Source organism: Lotus japonicus, chromosome 4 (genome assembly GCF_012489685.1).
Source record: "Lotus japonicus ecotype B-129 chromosome 4, LjGifu_v1.2".
In the NCBI taxonomy this organism is placed as follows: domain Eukaryota; kingdom Viridiplantae; phylum Streptophyta; class Magnoliopsida; order Fabales; family Fabaceae; genus Lotus; species Lotus japonicus.
The window spans coordinates 2,545,125-2,568,190 of NC_080044.1; the positions used below are offsets into that span (position 1 = coordinate 2,545,125).

At 39.1% G+C, this 23,066-nt stretch overlaps 2 protein-coding genes across 4 annotated transcripts; both read right to left on the bottom strand.

Moving 5' to 3' along the window:
• Positions 1–365: 365 nt before the first annotated feature.
• LOC130714487 (uncharacterized) lies at positions 366–4,451 on the bottom strand. The gene is made up of 8 exons (XM_057564384.1): positions 3,963–4,451; positions 3,466–3,671; positions 2,750–3,203; positions 2,467–2,671; positions 1,520–1,627; positions 1,313–1,438; positions 1,151–1,220; positions 366–745 (listed from the first exon to the last, which is right to left on the bottom strand). Exons 1-8 carry the CDS (start codon positions 4,193–4,195, stop codon positions 687–689), a joined length of 1,461 nt encoding a protein of 486 aa, XP_057420367.1. The 5' UTR covers positions 4,196–4,451; the 3' UTR covers positions 366–686.
• A 1,648-nt stretch (positions 4,452–6,099) lies between these two features.
• LOC130711706 (E3 ubiquitin-protein ligase UPL1-like) lies at positions 6,100–22,717 on the bottom strand. 3 transcript variants are annotated; one of them, XM_057561423.1, is made up of 15 exons: positions 22,476–22,717; positions 21,176–21,271; positions 20,888–21,094; positions 12,655–20,634; positions 12,247–12,558; positions 11,835–12,036; positions 11,163–11,739; positions 9,849–10,980; positions 9,572–9,718; positions 8,337–8,417; positions 7,920–8,145; positions 7,695–7,834; positions 7,261–7,367; positions 6,987–7,156; positions 6,100–6,671 (listed from the first exon to the last, which is right to left on the bottom strand). In XM_057561423.1, exons 1-14 carry the CDS (start codon positions 22,506–22,508, stop codon positions 7,054–7,056), a joined length of 11,343 nt encoding a protein of 3,780 aa, XP_057417406.1. In that variant the 5' UTR covers positions 22,509–22,717; the 3' UTR covers positions 6,100–6,671; positions 6,987–7,053. The 3 variants fall into 3 exon arrangements, with proteins under 3 accessions (XP_057417406.1, XP_057417405.1, XP_057417404.1); XM_057561422.1 differs by having other exon boundaries at positions 11,163–11,736; positions 12,655–20,637; positions 22,476–22,716; XM_057561421.1 differs by having other exon boundaries at positions 12,655–20,637; positions 22,476–22,716.
• Between the last annotated feature and the right edge of the window lie 349 nt (positions 22,718–23,066).

The following is a 23,066-nucleotide window of genomic DNA, read 5'->3' on the forward strand; positions in this document are numbered from 1 at the left end:
TGACCTAAAATTAAGTGATAATTCCCAGATATTTCTATTAAGTGACCACTTGTCTTTTTAATCTTTTCTTTCCTTTTTAATCATCTACGCATATTATTTTTTGAAGGAAATATCTGGGAATTATCACTTAATTTCAGGTAAGAAAGTTAAAGAAGCTAATTTCTTCAAGAGAAGTTGTCTCCTTTCATATTAAGCTGCTATGCTGAATATAGTTTACCTTTCACATGATACAAAAATGCAAGCTTCACTAGAGATTTCACAAGATTTAAACATTCAAAATTCTCACAAGACAAAACATGATTCTTAGGCTAGATATTAGCATCGAATAAAAGGTTATGTGAGTAGCTTATTAGTGCCAGGATTGGTTCTGAGAAAAAATCCAAACATGATAAAATTGGTGAGGATATACCTTGTGTTAGGATCATGTGCTTTGAGTCAGTACAAAAGGAGAAATTGTTTTGACATTTTTAAATACGGATCCCATTAAGTACAATTCCTAAATCAACTGAATGATTGTTACAAGTTAGGTATACAATAACAAGATTATAAACCAAAATTTCTCAAAGGACCAAGAGTGCCTCCAGAAAAACTTTGATCGTCTACTTCCTTGTTTACACACCATCTGGAAATCATGACCCGAGTAGCATTCACGAACTTCTCAAATGGTAAAACCAAATAATCAAATCCTAGACTGATTTATTGCGCAAAGCTTCCTCAAGTTTTTGGAAAATCGCAGAGAATGATCCTGCAAATAGAACAGCCCACAAATAATTTATTTTTCTTCTGGAGGCATTTGCCACTTGAAAATTGAAATTAACAGTTGCAAATTGCAATTATTGACATATCAAGTGCATGAGCGGTGAGCCCCTACACGGGTGCAAAGAGTATGGGGAGTCAATGTGAAAGAGAAGAAAATAGAAAATTCAAGTAAAGAGCTGAGCAAATAATCAGAATGACAAAAAAATGCAAACCAAGCCCAAATTCATATGCTTAAGCATTTCAGTTAGCTAAGAAGGACATCTCAGCACCACAGGGAAAGAAAAAATATTTCCTATGTCCTCAAAAGCTATTATGAGAGCCAGCTGAAGACTAAAATAATGAGAAAGACATATAGGAAAATTAAAATTGGAAACGGAAGTTTGCGAAAAACCTGATAATGGGCTATTCCTATCTTGTAATGAACCTTTCACCAACAGCGTCCCGGGGATTTGCTGAAAAACCTGTAGGATGAAGATGAAGTCAACAAGACAAGATCAATGTGAATTCTGCCAATCTAAATCATTTTTCAAGCCAAGAAAGAGTGTAAGCATACAGATATACGAAGGCATAATCTTGATCCATTAGATGTCTCTTTTGTAGGTTGAAAATCTTGGGGGTTATTGATAACGGGTAGATCACTCTTGCAGATTGAATCACAGTCATCTTTTGATGCCACGACCTATTAAAATGTGATCATGCTTAACAGCCATCAAAGGGAAAATTTTAATTGAAATCAGAGACTTATAGTGACTAGTCTTACTTCCACCGTGAAAGAGGAGGTGTTCACCGTACAGGATAGGCCGTGCAAAGAGAAGTAAGACTTAACAGCTTCCAACACATTAATGGCACTGTGTTGGCGTTGAAGACCCTGAGAAGTAGATTTGTTTCATTACATGACATGTGGAGGAAATCAAAGTGACAATATACGAGAATATACATTATAGAAGCAATTAATGACTATTTCAAGAATTAGGCAATTTAACATGTATTTCATATAATTAAAAATCTCTTCTATGTTGTAAAACAAATAGAAACTTCTGCCCATACTAGAAACACAAACGAAGCTATTAGGTTTCCCACCTTACAGCCTTGTGGGTGGAGGATGAGTACACTAACTAGAACTGAATTCTTACCCAACTACAAATGTGCAGGAAATCAGATAATTTCTTTGCTTATGTCAATAGATTGGAAGGATAAAGGATGACCATACTTTTGTTTTTTTTTTTGTTGGGGGGAGGGGTTGATTTCTTGTTAAAGGTGTCATGATTTTTGCAAATATCATGCTAGGAAGCTTGCCTTCCTGTTCCAAATCAGTTGCCATTCTTCTGAATTTATTAGTTGTACTTCCATCTATCAGGAAGTCTCTTGAAGTAGACACCCTTCACCTAATTGGTGATCTAAATCCCTACCGCTGCAGTAAGCTAGTCAGATTATTGTTCAAACTTCAAAGCATATTTTCAATTAAAGGTTCTTAGTCATCATGATATCTACCTTAAGTTTTAGCACATAAAATAGAATTATGTTCCCAAACAATTCTATCAAGGGTCAACATCTTAGTATGCCACATAATGTGCAAGGAACTAGGATTGCCAACAAGAATTATCACATCATTTTTTCATTGACATGGGATAGCAACCAATTTTACAAAAAAAAAATTGTCAGCTCAAAACAATACAGGTGTTAGAAACTGTAAAATAGACACTACACCTCAAGCGTGAAGGACATGTTATTCTTGTTAGGCATAGATATTGATGGCTTCTGTACTGGAGTCAAGAAAGACCAAGCAAGCCCCCATCGGGATGTCCTGCCTTGAACAAATTCAGTTGTCTTCACTATGGTGACTCCAACTTTCCAAAGTTTTGATATAAGATCTTTGAGACTTGATTTTCTACCTGCCATTGAAGTGAACCACCTATGAACAGCAAAAATTATTACAACTAAATGATCACTTAAACATAAGAAACATGAATGATGATACAAAAAGTAATACCGAAAATGATTCTTCAGTTCGGCACTATCATCGATAATACGAGTAATGAAGGCCTTCTCACCACCAGGGCAGACCATTTCTTCAGAAGTTCCACCACAAGAAGTTTTAGGATTAAGTCCAGCTTCCTCCAAGCTTTCAAAAAACGGTGGATTGCACATGCAGAAATCAAACTTCTCATCATCCCTAACTACACCAAGAAGTATGGGAGGTCCATGATAATTCCTATTCTCGCAGATATGCAAATCATGAGGTAATGAAGGCAAAGGCTCTACCTCTGTATCAACACTCGTATATAAATTTATCTTGTCACTACGGACTGACTCTTCATCATGCAACCCTTCCACACAGGGAGTACTTGCATTGCTTTCAACCTTCCTAATTTCAATCAACTCAGAAATATGTGGATTACTATCAACGTTTCTCCTCGCCCACTCAATTGCAACATCAGTCACATCTGCAATCATTTAAGAAAACTTTAGAAAAACAAGATTTTTGAAGGAATTGAATTCCGTGATTATTATTGATACTCGACAACATATTTATACAATTGAGAGTTGACTAAAACAATAAAATCTAAACCTGATTACATGCGTAATTACACAGGTAAATAAATAAAGAATATTGTAACCTAATATTCTAATATATTCTAACAATTTTGACTTCCACAGAAGTTACAAAAACATAATAACAGAACTACATAGCAAACAGCAATATACCTGATCCCACAAAACTCCATCCAAGAAGAGATGCACCAAGAAGAGGGTATATACAATTAGCTCCAGTTCCTATATCAAAACCCCTCACCTTCCCTCCAAATGAAATGGTATTTGGAATGATATCAGATGAGAGAAGATCTTCAATCCAATGAATGTAGTTAGACCTGTTGGGTACAGTAGGACAGAGCTGCCCATCAGGAATCCACCTAGAAAATATGATTCATCAACAAAATGTCAATACATTTCTTTTTAATAGGCAAACGTTAGTTGTTAGTTGTTAGTAATGTTAGTAAATTAGTCCATCCCCAGGCTTCGAACCTAGACCATTCACCCGCCATCCCACCCAACTCTTATGTCCCCTATCTCTTGCCACTTGAGTTAACCCTCGGGCACTAATTTACTAACATTGGATGATTCATTCAAAAAAGAGAAAACATGCTAATGTATCATAATGCAGTGTACAAACACCCAATTGAAAATTGAGAGCAAAATACTACCAGTTGAGAGCATGGTCATGGTGGAGCAAAACACGGGTGAGTTCACGGGTGGCATTGAAGTCTGTCCAATCGATTCTGGGGTGGCCATCACGCGAATAATGCACGAAAGGTTGGAAGGTTGGGTAGAGTGAAGCTAGAAGTGCGAAGTCTGGTGGATTCTCTGAGTACTTGTTGTTGGGGTGAATGGTGGGTCGCTCTTGCTCTCTCCTCTTCCTCTTCTTGTTGCCACCCATTTCTCAGAATCAAACCTTCTTCACGATTTTGGGAACTAGAGAGCACAAGAGCTACCACAGAGTCCAAACATCAAATGAGATTGCAAGTTCTGTTTAGAGTGAATCGATATGGGTTGGCGGCGCTGAGGCGGTGAGGCGCGGCGAGGTGAAAGTCGCGAGCGGCGTGGGATTAACCGCGGTAGAAGTTGGCATTTGGGAAGGAGAACGCGGGCGGGATGCCTCTGAAGCGACGACGTTTCAGGCCTTTTCAGCTTCATTAATGTGGATTGTTGGATGTATCGTTAATGTGGACCGTTGGATGTATCTGATGGTTGAAACGTCTGCTTCGTTTCTGAGCTTTGTTCCTCGGAACAGCCCGGGGGTCTAATTCCCGAAATAATTCCGAGGGCTATGCCTCAGTAATTTATAAATGTGGATTTCTCGAGGTTTATCGAGCTCAAGATGTGAAAAGTGTGTTTCTGAAGTTGTCAAAAACCTCGGAAAGCTTCCTTAAAGAAATTGAAACAATCCCCGAGCCTTAGACCATGGTAAGGAAAACGTAAGGAAATAACTTCTAGTCCCGAGCCCTAAAGCTCGGGAAATAACTTACAGTCCCAAGCCCTAAAGCTCGGGAGAAAGTGCAGAGAATGTGAAGGCTCGAAAAAGGGAGAAAGGGGGGGTGTTAAAACATGGGGGCAATTTTGGATTTTTTGAAAAATAAGGGGGGCAGCAATTCCAAGAGAAGGGGTACTAATTCTTATTCCCAATGAATCGAGGTAGAGAAAAGAGGACAATGTGAGTTCGGTTTGCTGAGTCAACCGACTTAATTTATCAGGCTGGATCGGGCGAATCGGAAATTCTAGTTCGTGAACGAGCATAACTCATCCTACTTAACTCGTTAACCTGACAGGCCGATCCACTAACTTGACGAACCAATTTGTAAAACTGTTTTATACTGACAATACATTACAATTAAACTCACATTTTCAAATATATATTTTTATTCGCAAGTCAACCCGTCAACTCATTGGCCCGCAATTAAGTAGGGCGAGCGCGGATTAACTCAACTCGGCCTGTTTTAGGCGGGTTGAAAGTGAAGTAGACCAATTAGGGTAAGTTGGTCAACTTTGTCACCGTAGTGGCCCGAAATCCACTAAGTTAAAAAAATCTAAAAAATAATTAAAAAAATGTGAAAATATAAAAAAATCATTAAAATAATTGAATATATCTATAAAATTGTTGGCATCTATAAATTGTAATGATTACCTTGTGCAGCCGAAGAAACAAATTAATCGTAGCGTATGAACTAGCCATTAGAGAAGCAGTTAAAGGCAAGAGATTAGTCCTTTGTGTAACATGTTGATGCTGCTAAACAAAAGCAGGTGTGTATCAAGATAAGATTAGATCTTCATGAATATTTTCACGTGTAAAACACGAGTTTAGTTCCTTGATAATAGAGAAGGTTGTTTTCCACTATTGAACTAGCCGAAGTGAGAAGGAAGCACTTAACCAAAGCTTCCAAACCGATTAGAAAGATAGAGCACTAGCACCCCATGATTTATGAGCACTTGCAAGAAGCAGAATGTATATTTGTGGTTAGGTGTTTGTCAACTCTTGTAGTAAGCTGATTTACTCCATATAAATAGGGGAGGGACGAATGTAAACAACACAACTCAAATAATTAAGACAAACTACGAGAATTTCCCCTATTTTACCTTTGTCGTTTACTTTTCTACGTTTAATATCTCAGCACGTTACTTCATTTCAGTTTTGTTTATCATTTTTCAGCTTATTCCGTAGAAATTAGTTCATCCAAAATCAGAAGTACTGTACGTTTAAGGAAATCATCTTCAGAAGACAAAATGACTAATCTTAATATAGGCATTGTAGGATCCTTAATGTTAAGAATGAATGGAATAACATAATGAACCTAATCCTTACCATAAGGATAATAGTATTACCATTATAATTGTAATCCAGAACCTGAAGATCAATGAACCTTCAAGTTTTTATCTACATTATTGGAATATTACAGCTGAAAGCTAAAATTAAGTAACCATGTTCCATCATGCCATCACTTGTTCTGTGCACCAAATACCTCATCTTTCAAACTCCTCTTTAATGAATGAAACCATTTCTTTCTGGAGAAAAGCATCAATTATGTATTTCAGAATATGTACATCCTCAATCTTATTTGCAAATTCTAACTATGGAAGACTGTTTGGCCTTAGAAGTTGCATATGGAGCAGATTACAAAACTCGACACGGTATCGATGCTATCCATATTTTGAAAGCTCCCCAGAACTAGGCATGGCAGAATTACACAAGGAAAAAAGAAAGAATTCTAGCCATCTTCACTGGGAGAGCGTCAGAATAAATTGATCACCAGCATCAAAATGCCTCACTGTGGTGCCTACAAATAGAGCCTTTCCTCAACAGTAACCATAGAATAACGGCCAAGACGAGTCCCATCATCTGTACAGAGAAAAGAGAACATCTGTACAGAGAAAAGACAATCATTGAGTTATTTAAATTTCCAAGAAATAAAAAATGTGAATAATTTATTTTGGTCTCATTGTGGGAGTGTTAGATTCCCTTCACTGATTTCTTAATTTAAAAACATTCATACCAAACGAGTTTTCTTTCTGTTTTTAAAAACTGAAAACTTTTCTACAAAACAGTAATAAAAAAAATAATCAAAATCACAAGTCCTTCCTCTCTCTTTCATGGGGATCTAATGAAAAATATTTTCTATTTGGATTTGAATAGCATTCAAACAAAAGCATAACAAGTCAGGAAAAAGATGTCTAACCTCCAGATGATACATCGAATACACAATGGCAGAACTGCTGTGCAAAAATAATAAACCAAAGTATAGGTCAACCAAAACCAAACCCTTCACTAGCCTCATGGATGGCAAGCAACAAACGTTCTTGAAGCTGCTCCTTAGAGGTATACTCTGGAAGGTCTAGTTGGTTGAAGCTGAAGAGCAAATAGAAGAAGAAATAAGGTATTAGGTCAGCTGAAACACAATATGCACACTCAAGTTCATAGTAGAAAGAATATATAATTTAATAATTACTCACCATGTATGAGCAGATGGCAGTCGATCAGGAGCTCCATATGCCTTGTGAATCTGAAACCTTTGAGGACCAGAGATGCCTTGCAAGGCCTTAAAACCCTCCAAAGGAACCTGAAAACAAATCAGGAAGAGGCTACAGTTGTCACCACGGAATTCAAAGGAGATTAAATACCTAGTAAGCGATCCAGCAAGATTGGATGTATTCACGGATTTACAACATTACAACCATTTGCTGCATACTGCATAGCAGTGTTGTTAATCGCGGATCTCGGACTATAGCGGATTAGCGGTAAGCCAAAAATACGCTATTTCCAGCCTCTTAAAGCGGAAAAAGCGGCAAATACCGGGTAAAAGCGGGGAGTAGCGGGTAAGACAAAAAAGCGCTAAGCTATAATTGAATTCTTCATTAATAAAAATTTGATGTTTCTAGTAAATCACCTTCGATGTTCCAGTCACAAATTGCAGCAATCTTGCCATGTCTTCTTTGTTGAAAGTTTTGACCACCTCCCAAAACCATTGAACAACATTTGATGCCACTGTATACCCTGTATACTCAGTGTTGGCCTTCAAGTCATCCACTACAAGGAAAATGACACCGCTCAGATGCTTTCATAAGAGATTAAAACACGCTACAGAATTTAAATAATAATGAAATCCACTTACAATCAATTTCTGGGAGACCACTAATGAGTAGCTCAAGCTCCTTGTCATTAAAGATGGATATAAGTTCTCGCGGTACCAATTCATTAAAACCTTCCAGAAAGGAATTGATTTGAGGACGGATGGCATTTGTCAGTATATGTCCAGCTACAAGGTCAACATATTCATGCTTTGTTTCTTCTGTAACCCTTATGTTCCTTCCTCCGGGTTTAAGCTCATAATCAGTGACCTATTACACAATTTTGGGAGGATGGCAAAAACAATGGAAAAGAGAACTCATAAGAATTTATCATAAATGAATATATTTGATTACCACAGAAATATCGTCCGATTTTTCACAAGATTTTACTAAACTACTGTAATGTTTACTTTCATGTACCCAAGCAAGACATAATAGACCAAAATAAAATGCTCACTCACCTCGTTCTTCTCATAAAGTATGTGCTTTTCCTCATCAGCATCCATGCTAAATGTAAGGTCAGGAATATCGCTCACATCATTCTGATATGTAAGGAAAAAAAAACAGAATTCAACGACAAGTAATACATGCAGAAAACAAGTGTATTGTGAATTCATAAATAAAATGATATGGGCCACAGAAGCACATAGGTTGGAAGAATTTAAGAGATAAAATAGAGAGAAACATGAAGGGTTTGGAAACAGTACATCAATGAGCAGTAGCAGAAAAGAGATATATTTGTTTTTGAACACTCACATTTGAAAGTAATAATGGTGAGACTTGGTGGTAAAAAGTGAAGAGTATAAACTATGGAAGTTGTTGACGAGGAGAAAAAGGAAAGTGATGATCATTAGCTGGTAAAATAATAGGTTGTTTTGTTTTTAATTATTGGGTAGATTCTGCATACGTTCAACAGAATACAATGCAGAGATGTGTTTTTACAATAGGGAAGAAAAGAAATGGGGGAAAAAGAGAGACGACTTCTAATACAGATAAAAACGAAATAGGAAATAAAGGTTAAAAAAGTAGTTGGAGAGAGAAATATTGGACGTTTTCAGGGAAGAAGGGGGTTAAGTGGTTAACTCATTCCAGCGCAAGGGAAATTCCACAAGACGGTATATAGTGTTACTTGCAAAGAATCAAGCTTAAGCCAGAGTCAAACTTAAGCCTTGCATCTTATTTGGTCCATCAGGTGTTCTCTTTGCTTAACTAATTAGGTAAAAAAACAATTTAAATGAAATCAGGACTATTTTTTTATCAGTGGTAAGTATTTAACAGTGAATTTTTATATTATACAATCTAATAAATTAGCCAAGAAACACAGTACAATACTAGGATAGTGCTATACAATTCAGAAAGTTGTATGTTGATGCAACAAACACTGAATAACAAAGACTGTCCAGAACCGGTGCAGTAGATAACTCATCATGTTCAATCCCATACCCATATGTCTAACCCTTATATAGATAAATTAGCCAAGAAACACAGTACGATACTAGGATAGTGCTATACATTCAGAAGGTTGTATGTCGATGCAACAAACACTGAATAACAAAGACTTTCCAGAACCGGTGCGGTAGATAATTCATCATGTTCTATCCAATACCCATATGTCTAACCCTTATATAGTGCGCTAAATGGCGTCGTAAGGTAAAAAGAGACAATAATGTGGTTAAGATTGTAAATTAATACTCACCTCCAGCATCCACTTCAAATTCTTATAATAATCAGGATCAACTGCTTCAATATCATGGTATGTAACCTTGACACCAAGTATATGCTTATAGAAAGATCGAGTGAAGTAAACATCCAATAGTTGCCCATCGAATAGAGCCTTCCCCACCTGCATGTAAAATCACAACAACTGTCAAAGGCAGCTCATTTCTAATCCAAACCACATAAAAGAAAAGGTTGGATTTGGGTGAACTTAGGATATTCGGAGACCAAATGCAAACAATGGTTAGAAAACATACCACTCGGCCCACAAACTTGAAGTATGAGAGATGTTCAGTTTGGTAAACTGAATTAGGGTTAGGTTGGAAAGTCGCATTGTTGCCCACTGTGGTGAAAAGTAAAGCACCCTTGTCAAATATGACCCTTGATAGAAGCTGGTACCATTCTCTGGTGAGTCCACCAGCATCAATACCCTCTTCACCTTGAAATTGCACATTTAATCGCCCCTTGAGATCCTGAGTAGGTCGCATCCTTAACTGGTTATATGAGTCCTCCAAAATGTATGCCCGCCTTACACTTATACGCAGTGGCCCAGACAAGTGCTGATCATGTTGATTCCTGATTCTTGAGCGGAAATAGGCTCTCTTGTTATCAAAGTCAATCAGCCTTGGTGCCTTGAGCATCATGGAAAGTGATTTCTCCAACAAACTTGGATTTTGTCTAATGAAAGCATTTGAAAGTCGGCGATGCTTCTCAGCAAACCTTGTAAATGTAACAAGGCCATCGCACTTTCTCTGTGAATCTCCACCAATTTTTACACTCACTGAAGCTGAACAACCAGCAGACTCCGTGACTTCTCTAGCAGTTGTATTGCCATGCTCTTGCTGCATGATGGATTCGTTTGCTTGCAGCCTTTCACACAAAACAAAGAAAGCCTCAATGAAAGGCAAGAGTCTTTGTGTCCCAGGAGGAAGGGGTGGTGAAGTAGTAGAACCGTGCAGATTCTCAGCAACATTTATGTTTGACATGTTAGGGCAGAAAGAGCTCTGACCAAGCTGCACCTCAGCCGCACTTATACAATTACTCAGTTCTTGCCACAGTGGCTCGAGTGCAGTATTCAAATTCCAAATAGTTGCTTGATCTTCAGGATAATCTACATCATTATCTATAGCCACATCACCTGAAGTATTAAGTGAAGTGAGCGAACTTAAAGCTTGCAGCACACGAAGAGTGGCTGCACCAGCCATAGAACCAGCGCTCAAGCCAAGCATATTTGTTTTCTGCATGGTGACAAGCTCACTGACAGCTGAATCTGTCAATGCATGAGCTGATTTTGAAAGCTCAAAAATAAAGAACTTCCTATGGGAGGGAGCAATGAACGCCAACTTCTTCAGCACCTCACCAGCAAGCATATACATTTTATCCGAAAGCCTAAAATAATATCAGATTAGTTACTTTTTTCCATCACAGCTGAAAAGGATGAGAAAGATAAAGACAGACAAGTGAACACGAAATAACAGATCCGCAGTATGAAGAGAAAAAAATTTAAATCAAATGTTCACAGTAAGCATACTGAACAAAAATAAAGTACAAAACAAGACTATGAATAGTACCCTTCACGACCAAGAAGACTGCACAGATTCCGAAGATCAGATTGGGGCAACTGCAAGAAGATATTATACATATCTACATTCTGCTTCCCATCAGAATGACATGGATTGATATCAGCAAGCTTATCTTGTTGATTAGAATCCGACTCCACTGAAGGAGGATCCTTCTCAGCATTATCGGAGGCTTCATTGACTGACAAATTTTGGGTGTTTGCCAATGCTTTTCGAGACTGAGATTGACTTTCTAATTTTGATGCTGCAGTATCAACCACCACTTGAATCAGACCCATCACCTGCTCAAGATGAGCAGTGCTGCGTAAAAACAGGGGTCGATTCAAGAGCTTCAAAAAGAGAACAAGGGGAACATCCCCTGCCTGAGTTCCAGATGGTTTCGGTGAAGGTCCACCTTCAATAACCTTTTCCTTCCCTTTATCATTCATATGAGGCACAAATGTAGTTAAAGAATCTGCGATAATTGATTGGTCAAAGTAAAACAACATTTTTGCAACAGCAGAATGATTTGTGGCCAAGTAAGTCAGAATCTCAAGAATTCGGCGAAACACAAGGGGAGGAAGACCTGCTATGAAGACATAACGAGAGTGATCAGTGAGAAATAAACTATACTATTAAGATAAACACACAAAGATTCTGTTCCACATTAAGAGCAAACATTACCGTCCAAAAGTTGAGATCGGCCATAAACTGTATTTGAATGACAACCATAAAGCCTCAGAGAATTTAATGTTTCTTGTCTACTCAAAGAGCCTTCAGCTTCCGGCTTAATCATATCAAGCAAAAGATAAGTAAGAGTGGCCCTCGTAGCACTGTGGGCACATAGGTTCAATAAGAGCCTCTGTAGAAGGCCTTTTCCAAGCGGCTGACATGATGATCAGAGATAAAAATTAGTTTGTTCTTATAACTAGATAGATACTAATGTACACATATATGTATACGACAACAACATTGAATCTTATAAATAAAATCCAAAGGACAAATAGTAGTCGCAATGTCCCAATAAATTACGAAAAAGAAGTATGTGTTTCCACATCGAGCAAGAGAATACCATTATGAAGGGAACTGAAGTTACCTGTGCCAATCGTAGAAGCCGGATCAAAGCTTTTAATGCATTTGCGTCAAGTAGTGGTTCACCTTCAATCTCGTTCATCTTCAAGGTATCTGTAATAGCAGACCTCCTGCCTATTGTAACTCCAACACCCCTATCCATCACAGGTCGCCGGTCAAATCCCAGACCATTTCTTCGATTATTAAGCCTGTGACTGCTCCCAAAAAGGCTGCGAGCTTGATAATGGCTCATTGCTCGGTCCCTCAATATTTGAGCTTCAGCTAGCAATGGAGATGGCAGTGCCGACAGAACAGCTTCAGAAGAAGTTAGAAGTACCTAGTATAGATAAAAAGCACAAGCATTACCTATCATTTCATAATTTTCAAATGAAATTTCTCAATAAGTTGCACAAAATAAAAGCAAAATTTAAACCTCTTCACGCAAATCAGCAGGAAAAGTAGCAATTATAGATGCATTATCCATGTCAACTGGCTGTCCTTCAGCCTGTAGGGCAACCCTTTGAGCTCTTTGTTGAGCCAAAACCTCTGCTTGAATATCTGGAGGAAGAGCAGCTAAAAACTCAGGGTCAATATCTTCTGCAGAAGGTGGTGCATAAGCTGGAGGTTGAACAGATTGAGCTTGCTGGGATGCCAGAACTTCTGCCCTTAGATCTTCAGGCAAAGCCTCCAGAAAGGTTGGGTCAATTGAATTAGCACTTGTATTAGCACCAGCAGCTTCATTATTTGCACTAGTTTGGTCAGCCTGAGTAGCTTCTGGAGCAACCCCTGTGTTCTGAGTTGGTAACAGCTCATCCCTCCTATCATCAGAAATAGCTGGTTGCTCTGATTGATTTCCTTCAGCATCAACACTACTCATATCAATATCAATACTAGCATAAACTGATGATGTGTTGCAATCACTTGGATTAGGAGTCTCAGAACCAGATCCTATGAACTGAAGATTAGTAGGCTGCCCATCAGCAGTTGATGATCCATTGCAGCCCATTGGCACAGCTGGTACATCATGGATGCTAGTTGGTACATCACCACCCCTTTCACATTGTAGATCAGCATTAGAATTACCAGATGAGTTGACAAACACCTGGGTTATTGCTACATTCTCACTGGAAGTGGCATTTATTTCATTTCCTGTGCAATCAACACCATTTGGAATGATGTTCAGTGAAAGTGGTTGAACTGACATCGGCTCATTAGCTTGCAGGTCTCCACATGTATCTTGGACACCAGAGTCTACATTTATCTCTTCCTCACAACGAGCACCGTCGACAGATAGGTTGATTTGCTGCGCTGTTGATCCATTACCATTTTCATGCTCCTGACCTTCTATCTGCTGACAGGCAGAGTCAGTTCCAGCAGTCAATGTTGGACCATCATGTGATGGAAGAGTATCAGATTGCTTCTCTTGTTCTCCAGAACTCTGCAACTGACGCTCAACAGGTCTGCTAGCAGGAGCTAAGCTCCGCATTTGAGCTAAGAATTGTTCCTCCACTGCTTGGGCAACGGTAGCCGCTTGAGCACTTCCTTGGGGCTGGCCATCATCAGTCCACCTACCATTACCTAACACTCTTCTTCCAGGTACGTGCAATGAGCCCATACCCACAGAATAATCTGTCAGAGGTGGGGGTGCTGCACCACCCAGACGATCTCCGAACAGACTACTTGGCACATGATCATATGGAAGAATAGGTGCATCAAACATGTAAAAATGGGTCACATCAAGACTACCAGATGACAAAGTTTCTGAATCCTGGGATGCAGAATTACCGCCTGATGACCACATCGAGACAAAATCACCAGATTGTGGAGGCCTTACAAGGAGAGGATGTTGAAAACCATTTATTTCAGTAGCAGGTCTCTCAAATGAAGACCTACCTGTCTGGCGGCGACGTTCAAAACTTTGAAGACGAAAAAGGTCATCCACATTAACCCCTTCAAACGGTTCAGCAGCAACATCTATAAGGCCACCTGCAGTTCCCGGTTGCCCAAGTATCTGCAAGTGATCCAATCCATCAAGAGCTTCCCTCCACCTTACCTCTATGACACGATTCTCATGAAAATCATCATCATCTTCATCAATCATCTCATCATTGTATTCATCTCCCAAGCCAGCATCTTCATGATCCTCCACATCAGTATCAGCCAAGGACATCATGCCCCCACCATCTTCTGCTATATCCTCGTCTTCATCCTCTCCTTCATCATCATCCTCGTCATCATCTCCATCATCACCCATATCATCATCCTCATCACCCATGTCATCATCTGCCCTATTCTCAACATGAAAAGTCATCTCGATTTGATCTGGGTTGTGCAATACACCACCGTCTCCCATCTCTTCACGCATGAAGTCCATTCCAAGTTCCACTGGTGGGTTTTGAGCCATCGTCTCCCCTTGTTCAACTCTCATATCCTGTTCCACTGATTGATTTGGATTATCAGCATGTTCATCACCTTGAGAAGTTCCCTGATCATGTGCATCATCCATTGTATCCTGGAGTGCTTCTTGACCGCCCCCATTCTGATTTTGTGTCACTATTTCAACAGCAGATGGCGCTGTTATTTGAACATCAGATCCCTCATTTAAACCAGCAGATCTTCTCTTTTCAGTCCCGTCAGATTTAAATATTTGCTCACTCGCATTAGCAGCTCTTGTCAGACCTTCCAATCCTTTAAGTATAAGATTCGCAATTTTTGGTGCATCGGGATGATCCAAATCAACCACTTGCAGGATACTGGTTAGACACTGAATGATTCCACCATCTATCATGCTTTTTGCAATATCAGGTGAATATCCAGAACCAGGTAAGCTACCAGATGATGAATTTTTTGACAAAATAGAGTACACAAGATCAACAAAAGTAAAAAGCCTTTTATCTGGCAACAAGCTACTTTTCATTGAATTGCTCTCAAAATTTGAAAAGGACATCAATTCTTTAACTAGTTCACTTGTCACTCGCTTTCGCCCTTCACTAGACCGACCACACAAAACAACTAGGAACCATGAAGCCTTTTCAGACAACTTACCTCTCCAATCATCAGGGCCTGCAGATTTGTCAACAGAGAGGGGTAGCAACTGATGTAATACATGATGGATAATACCATTCTGTCCAGATGGTTGATTAGATCCCCGGAACTGACACATTTCAGAATCACGTCTGAGTATGACACCTACTGCATGCCCATACATTAAAAGAATGTCACTCAATAACTTGAGAACAAAAGTCACCTTCACAAGTCCTGTAGACCTTTCAGACTCAGGCTCTAATATCCCTGCCTCTTCAACCTTCGATTTACCCTTCACCTTCATGTTAGGTTCATCTATATCCATGAAAGTTGAGTCACACTCAGAATCACCCTGGCTTTTCATTAGTGGGTACTTCAGAACAATCTCAAGAAGCTGATCAATTACTTGAGTGAGATTAACAGGAACCTTTTTGTGGCTTTTCAAACATTTTCCTGATCCATCATTTGACTTGCTTTCAGGTATCCGGACACATTCATTTGAAGATAACCCAACCTCAACACTTGATGATTTTGTTTTTTCCTTTTCTTTCTCCTTGGATAAAACCACTAATGTCCTCCCCCCTGATGTCTCTAATTGACAAACTGCAGCTGCAGCTTTCATGAAAACCATAGGATCTCTAGAGATAACAGGTGCTAAAGATGTCAAAAATGATCGAGAAGAGACACGCCCTGAATGGCGATTCCCACTTAAAGCTTGCCGTATCTCTAATTCCATGGCAGTTTGTAGTGTTTGAGGATCTTCAAGGAGATGCCGGACTATAGCTGATACAACAGTGTCATACCCTGGGAAAAAGCAATTCCTTGGAAGACTAAAAAGAGCAGACAGACCTCCACTTTCAAGGAACTGTAAAGCTAAAGCATGTGTTTTTGTTAGCCGAGCACATAACTGTAGAACAGCCTGCATAACCATAGCAGGGACATGCAGTTTTATCAAATCACATGCAATATCCAGCAACTTATGACCCTCATCAATAGTTGCAAAGCCAGTCGACTTCCCGAGTATATTCTCAAAAGCTATGCCAGGCTCTTTCTCATCCCCATTGACATTATTTTCTCTCTTCAAAACTGTATCTGGAAATTGCAGGGAACCATGCTCCACGGAGGAATCAGGCAGGGATCCAGTTTGAGTTCCTTCTATATTTTCAGTTTTCGGCCTTGACTGCAGCATTTGATCCAATATAAGTAGCAAAGAACTAATGCATTTAGGGACTGGTAGTTCATTCCCCAACTCACGTCTGCCTATGAAGTTTGACAAGATATCTATGACAGTAGATATAATTCCATTCTGAGCAGCAATCTCCCGTGTACTTCCATCCTCAAAAAGTAGTAGTGCTATAATATGTGCCAACACACTCAGTGCACAGTTATCCTTGGAAAAGTCCAATGGACAAAGTTTGAGCTGCTGCAGAAGATAGGATATTACTTTTGGACGGTCATCACCTTTGTTCTGACTGCAAAGTGTTACAAGCAAATCTGTCAACTGAAATGCCACTGAATCACTGCTTGGAAACAATTTCACAGATGCAGTAAGTATATCATCAACTGGAGGTTTTTTCATATGTCCCTCTTCAGTCAGGACATCTATAGTTTTCTCAGCACTATCAACTTTAGTAGTTTCAGAACTACTTCCAAGGGACAGAGCAAGTGCCCGTGCAAGTTCATCATCCTCCTGGACAGGATCATCAGCATGATTAAACAGCCACTCCATCGCCATTTCAACACTATTTGTTTCAACTCTTCTCAGCGCTTCCTCAGCCCTTGCCCTTGAAAACCCCATCTCAACAATGGTGCCAATGGTGGCCTCATCAGGTGGCGGGGGAATGAAACGGTTTGCACTTGCGACAATGTTACTACGATTCCGCTTCACATCTCCAACACCAGAGTATACATGTGTAACCAGTGAAATAACAGATGCAATGAAACCAGGACTACAATTACAAAACATGGGATGATTCCAGACTGGTAGGACCACATCCAGAACCTGAGATTGCAGCATACGAACAAAAACCTCTGGGTCTCTAGGAACTGGAAAGAGTCCAATTGACAGGCCAACTGCAACTGGCTGAACAAGAAGCTCTGCCTGAGATGCCGAGGTTGGGGACAAAAGTAGAGAAGAGTTTACAAAATACTCGAGTAAACGACAGTAGCTTTGTAAGGTATCAAGTAGCCATGTATTATGGGACAAATTAGCTCCTTCTCCTTTCTTTCCAATATCCACATCAGATGACGGATATGAGTATGGAAGGGTCCATAGCAACTGGCTAGTAGCTTCAAATGTTGTCAGTAGCTCTTTAAATGTTCCATGTACATAAAAATTATTAACCATGGCAGTATAACAACTCCGACGCCTGCTGTCAAATGTGAGAGCTGCCATATCATCCACAACTTTACCAAGATATCTACATTTCACAGAAAGTGACATTTCAAGTCCAGCATAAGTAGAGTGCCCAGAAAAACTAAGAGCCTCAAGAAAATTAGTTGCTAAAACAGTTCCAAGAGTCTTTGAAGCTGAGCTAAGTGACCCTGCGTCAGCTCTACGACGATTAGGTGATGTGAATCCCTTGACAAGGGCAGTGAAGAAAGAGCGCAAAGTTGAAGCCAACTTATTAAGAATCTCTGACACAAGAACATCAGGGCTTTTCTTTTTCAAATCTTGAGATAAAGGTGCCTCCAGTGCACTAGAAGATGCTTCAGAGTCGATGTTCGAAGCTTCCAAGCGACCCAAGTGACGACCAGACCGTCCACCCCGTAAGCGAACTATCCCCTGTCGAGTATGGCGGCGTAAAGTTTCTCCAGAACGAACTACAGATAGAAACTCCCGATCTGCACTCCACATGGAATGTGAACCATTCCTAGCAAAAACTGGGTTCGTGTATCGCACTGTCTGGATATTTGTATCATCATCACTCTCTCTTTCAACAGCAGTAGATGAAGGTCCCTGTGAAATATCAGGTTCTTGATCAGTATTCTTCTTTTCCTCTGCCTTGGAATCATTACACAAAGATATTTGCCAAATTATTTCTTTGTATGTCCTCCCAATATCTTTTAATACATCGGCATCTGAGGTGCTTAGTTCAGAGACCACAGTAGTTGTTCCCTTCAACAAAAATACAGAAAGAGTTAAGACCCCTTCAAGGGTAGAAAGATATTTCAACACCTTTGTCTGCTTTGAAGATTCAACAAGAGCAAGCTGAGTCCCTTCCACTGAATCTAAAAGCTCATTGGTAGATTTCAGATGTTCCCTCAAGAAGGAGCATACAGCCCGAGCAAGTGAAACATAATGCTGCGGGGAGAAATTCTTGAAGGCAATGGAGATGCTCTGTCCAACCGAAACAGAAGGAGGCATTAAAGGCAAGGTAAATAACTGGAGAATAGCTTCAATCCCCTTTTTCTCAACAAATATTCGACATGTATCAGCATTCTGAAGAATTGTCTCAAGCAGGCGAGCAATATTGTTTACACAATCAGGAAGAAATGACTCAATGTTCATTATTGATGCATCAGGAGATGGCTCAGTAATCTGCTCTGTTTCAACTGCCTTGGATGACTCCTTACTATCAGGCATGATCAAATTCTTGTCCCCACCATCCATTTCCATAGGAACAGAGGTTGAAGAGCAAGGTTCAGGACGAGAAGATGAGGGATGATCCCCTGCAGAACCAATTTTTGAGACAGCTTCCAGAATCTCAACTAACATATCAACTCCAGGCCCACGTAATGAAGAAGCATGGCGCATTAATTCATCCAGTCCACTAGACAAGGATGCAGGTGTGTCCCCTGTAAGAGCGCGCAAATATGTTCTAGAAGTAAACACTTTTACAAAACACCTCAAAGAGTTCCTGTCTTTCACAGCCTGGAGACCGTTACTATTTAAGCATAAGGCATCCAAACACTGGGGGATGCACGTAATGGCTTCTGCAGAGTTCAGAACATCATCCATTATAGCATCCAAGAAGGAAGATGGAAGGCCAGCTGCATCTAAGACAGGAAAACAAGTAGGATCCTTTTGTATTAAGTCACTCATGACAGTTGCTGCAAGCGAGAAAACTCCTCCACCAAAATCTTTCGCTCGTCTGAAAATTATACATAAGCAATGAGGAAGCACATTCTCTTCAGATCCATATATACGAGCAGTATTTCCGGGGGCATAAGTTCCAAGGGATATAGCACGCAATAAAGCTTTCATCAGCAATCGCCGGTGATACGAAATTAATGGTTCAGAATATAATGGTAGCATATCATCTTGAGCAGCTGAAGAACTTCCAACCATATGTACACTTCTACTAGACTCATTTTCATTTGGCTGTTTTCCACCATTTTCTACATGAGAGACTTCAATCTTCAGACGAGAAATGGTATCATCCAAACCTCCCAAATCTCTGAACAATGCCGCAGCTGGATTACTGTAATCCATAAAAGCTTCTAAAATGCGAACAGCTTTTTCAACCAGATGCAAGTGCTGAGGATTTGTATCTTTAAGCAGAGGTAGCAGTGTAGGAATAAATCCTGCTTCACGCATGGCAGAGCATCCTGAAGATGATGAAACCAACACAGTGACAAGAGATAACAGAGCTTCTGCAAAATGAACTGACCATCTTGAAGTCTCACCAATAACAGAGTCAATGGCTTTTTGCATCAGGCTAGACAAAATGCCACGGTGCCCACCAGATGTAACTGCAGTCAGTACTGAAGGTTGACGCGAACGATCTTGGCAAAGAGCAGCTAAAGAATGCAAACATAAAATCCTGATTTTTTCCAAAACCGTATCTTCATAGCTCAGCAGTGATACTAATTCATTGATAAATCCAGGCTCAGCATTAAAGAATGAAACCAGATCATCAGCGTCAGCACAAGCTTGAATGAGCACTACGAAAGCATACAAGCGAATGCATGTGTATTGCTGTCTAGAAGCGAAAGAACCAAAAGCCCTAGCAAACCGCAATCTTGTCAACAAAGAAAATCTTAAACTGGCAGGCACCTTATATTCTGTAACTAACTTGTGCAAAAGCTCAAGATCAGTTTCCACACTTTTGTTGATGTCAGATAAGTGAATAATTTGCAACCCTTGGACCAAAGGTTCAGCCCCTTTGCTATCACTTTCAGACTCATTTACTGCATAAAACTCAAAATGAAGGGTACCACCCAATTCATAAGCAGTGGGGTCACAGCCATTAGGTGCAGCTGATGCAATTAGCCCAAGTCCCTCTTCCTTTCCACCCCATCCTTGTGCAAGAGCATACAATTTTGAATTCAAAGAGGCATCTCGAATGGAGTACTTTCCAACTGTTTTCTTCAAAAAGGTAGCCAAAGTGTCCAGACTAGCCTCAACCACATCTGGATCAGTCGAAGCAAGCAACGCTGAAAGATGCTGCTGAAGATTCAAAGATACCACACAAAGTATCAATGTCAGGCATTAAAAGGGTAAATGGTAAGAAGTATATACATAATGGAAACACAGTTCAAAGTAAATAAAGTTACTTAAAATATATATATTCCAAGCCACGAACAAAAAATGAACAAGGAAAATCAGAGAGACACAGCTAGTAGACACACAAAATCATCAAGCCCACCTTAGCTATGTTGACCAGACAAGAAAATTGAATTCTAGGGAAGATGCATACCTCATATGAACTATAGAAATGCTTATTTGTGCAATTATCCAAAATTATTTTAATGACACGAAGAATTTGAAGAACAGCTTCTCTGGGGAAGGGAGGGTCTGAATCCAGAAAATCATCATCAATCTGCAGATCCTTCCTTGGTTTTACATACTTCTCAAAGAATGAATCAAAATGGTTAAAAAGATCAACCCAGTGATGAAAATCTCCCTGTTCATAGAAAAGAAAAACCATGAATCAAACACATCCAAATATATATTAATAATGTAATAAGAGAGGCCATAAAAGCACCTTATCAAACTCCCAAACAAAGCTCTTTAAAGGTTCTTCTATCTTCTCAAGTGGAACTGAAGTAACAAAATTAATGAAGCATTTAATTTTTGGAGGCTGCAACAAGTCAGAGAAAAAGGGGATGAGTACATATAACAATAAATTAAGCAAATCACCATATGTATTGTTAACCACTGAAACTGATTTCTTGTTAATAATCCAACTCATGCCAGATGTTTTACCAGTACTGCAAATGCAAATTTACTTCACAAAAACTTATGCAATGCTGAGTTCTAATGCCAAAGCAAACCTCTGAAGTATTAGAATGAATTCACAGGTAAATGCCAAATATTACATTGCCAATATGAATTGTGATCAGTATGGCAGAAATGACATAAAATATAAAATAACACTATCAAAGATAACCAAGCCTCAAATAACACCAGAGGTATGATGGTAGCATCTTTGAAGTTCTCATCAGTAATCCAATTTAAGAAAACTATAAGTTCCACCTCCATAGCAATGCCAGGAATAGATTTATGCAGACTTGTGTCCACCTTAAATGATTACACTCTGAACACCATGGATCCGCTTTGGTTAAAACTAAGGAGAATTTATTCTCGGTGCTCAATGCAAAAGAAAACAAAAGCACAATTCCATGAATCCAGGGACAAACAAATTAGACCCAATGCTGAGCAACATCACACCAATTGATCAACATATTACATTGCTAGTAAATGGATACAACGACTTCTTCCGGATAACACTACGAAATTGAAATTAAACCAAAAAGAAAAAGGAAAAAAAAAACAGTATATCATTTAACAAAAAAAAAAGATAAACTTGATCAACTAAATGATCCCAAAAAACCATGAGACTGCACACAAACTTTCCACAAAGTAGATCATGCATGACATGAATTAAAAAGTCATTAAGATTCCAATAAGTATTCAACAATTTCAACACGGAAAACCCTTAAAGGTGAAATTCAAGTGCTTTCCAACCCCAGAAGCAAAAAATATCAAAAACCCTGATCAACAAATAGAGCAAAAACGCAGGTACCAATTCGCATTAGAATCAGTAGAAAAATCCCAAAAACTGAAAAACGAAAAAAAACAAACCTTTAACACAAAAATCAGTTTATCAAAACAGTTACAACCCCAAAAACAAAAAATCCAAACGAAGAAACAAAATCAAACACCATAAACCCCAATAACGAAAAACTCAATTGATCAGGAAACAGAAACATCGGTTGATGAATTGATTATCCTCGAATCAGATAAAAGTATCGAAGAGAGAAGAAAAGGAAGATGAAACTAACCACTTCGAGTGCCCGCTTCCGCTTGAACTTCATCTGGGAAGAACAGAGAGCATCGCAGGAATCAGAGAAAAACGGTTCGATCAATTCCCTAGAGAAGAATCGAGAATTGATCCTGGAATCAAGATGAGAGGAAATTCGGAATTTGCAGAAGGGAACGAGAGAGAATTGAAGTGAGAGTTGAGAGAGTGTAGAGAGAGAGAGAGAGAGAGATATGTAGAGGATTGGAGAAAGAAAGAAAACCCAACTCAGAGAGGAAGCTTAATACAATACTAGCTTTATATATTTTTTCATACCACTAAAATTTAATATAATATATACACCACCCTCCGGTCACTATTATAAGTCAAAGTTAGTTTTTTAGGTTCATTCAATAAATGATGTATGTAGTCATTAAAATGGTCACATACATCATTTATTGAATGAACCTACAAAACTAACTTTTGCTTATAATAGTGACTGGAGGGTGTAATATATAATGAGTTTATATAATATGGTTTTTTTTTGTTTTTTGTTTTTAAAAAATTGTTGTTACAAGGATATATGATATAGTTTTTTTTTTTTTGAAAAAATAATATATGATATAATTTTTTT

Excerpts from the sequence above, each read along its gene's own strand:
- LOC130711706 (XM_057561421.1), bottom strand. The coding sequence starts at position 22,508 with ATGAAGTTCAAGCGGAAGCGGGCACTCGAAGTG. Across the intron at positions 7,368-7,694 it reads TTGTGACTGGAACATCGAAG|GTTCCTTTGGAGGGTTTTAA; the intron begins GTGATTTACTAG and ends ATTTGTTTTCAG. Across the intron at positions 7,157-7,260 it reads CTGCCATCTGCTCATACATG|CTTCAACCAACTAGACCTTC; the intron begins GTGAGTAATTAT and ends TTTGCTCTTCAG.
- LOC130714487 (XM_057564384.1), bottom strand. The coding sequence starts at position 4,195 with ATGGGTGGCAACAAGAAGAGGAAGAGGAGAGAGCAAGAGCGACCCACC. Across the intron at positions 1,439-1,519 it reads CCTCCTCTTTCACGGTGGAA|GTCGTGGCATCAAAAGATGA; the intron begins GTAAGACTAGTC and ends ACATTTTAATAG. Across the intron at positions 746-1,150 it reads TAGGAATAGCCCATTATCAG|GATCATTCTCTGCGATTTTC; the intron begins GTTTTTCGCAAA and ends TTCTATTTGCAG.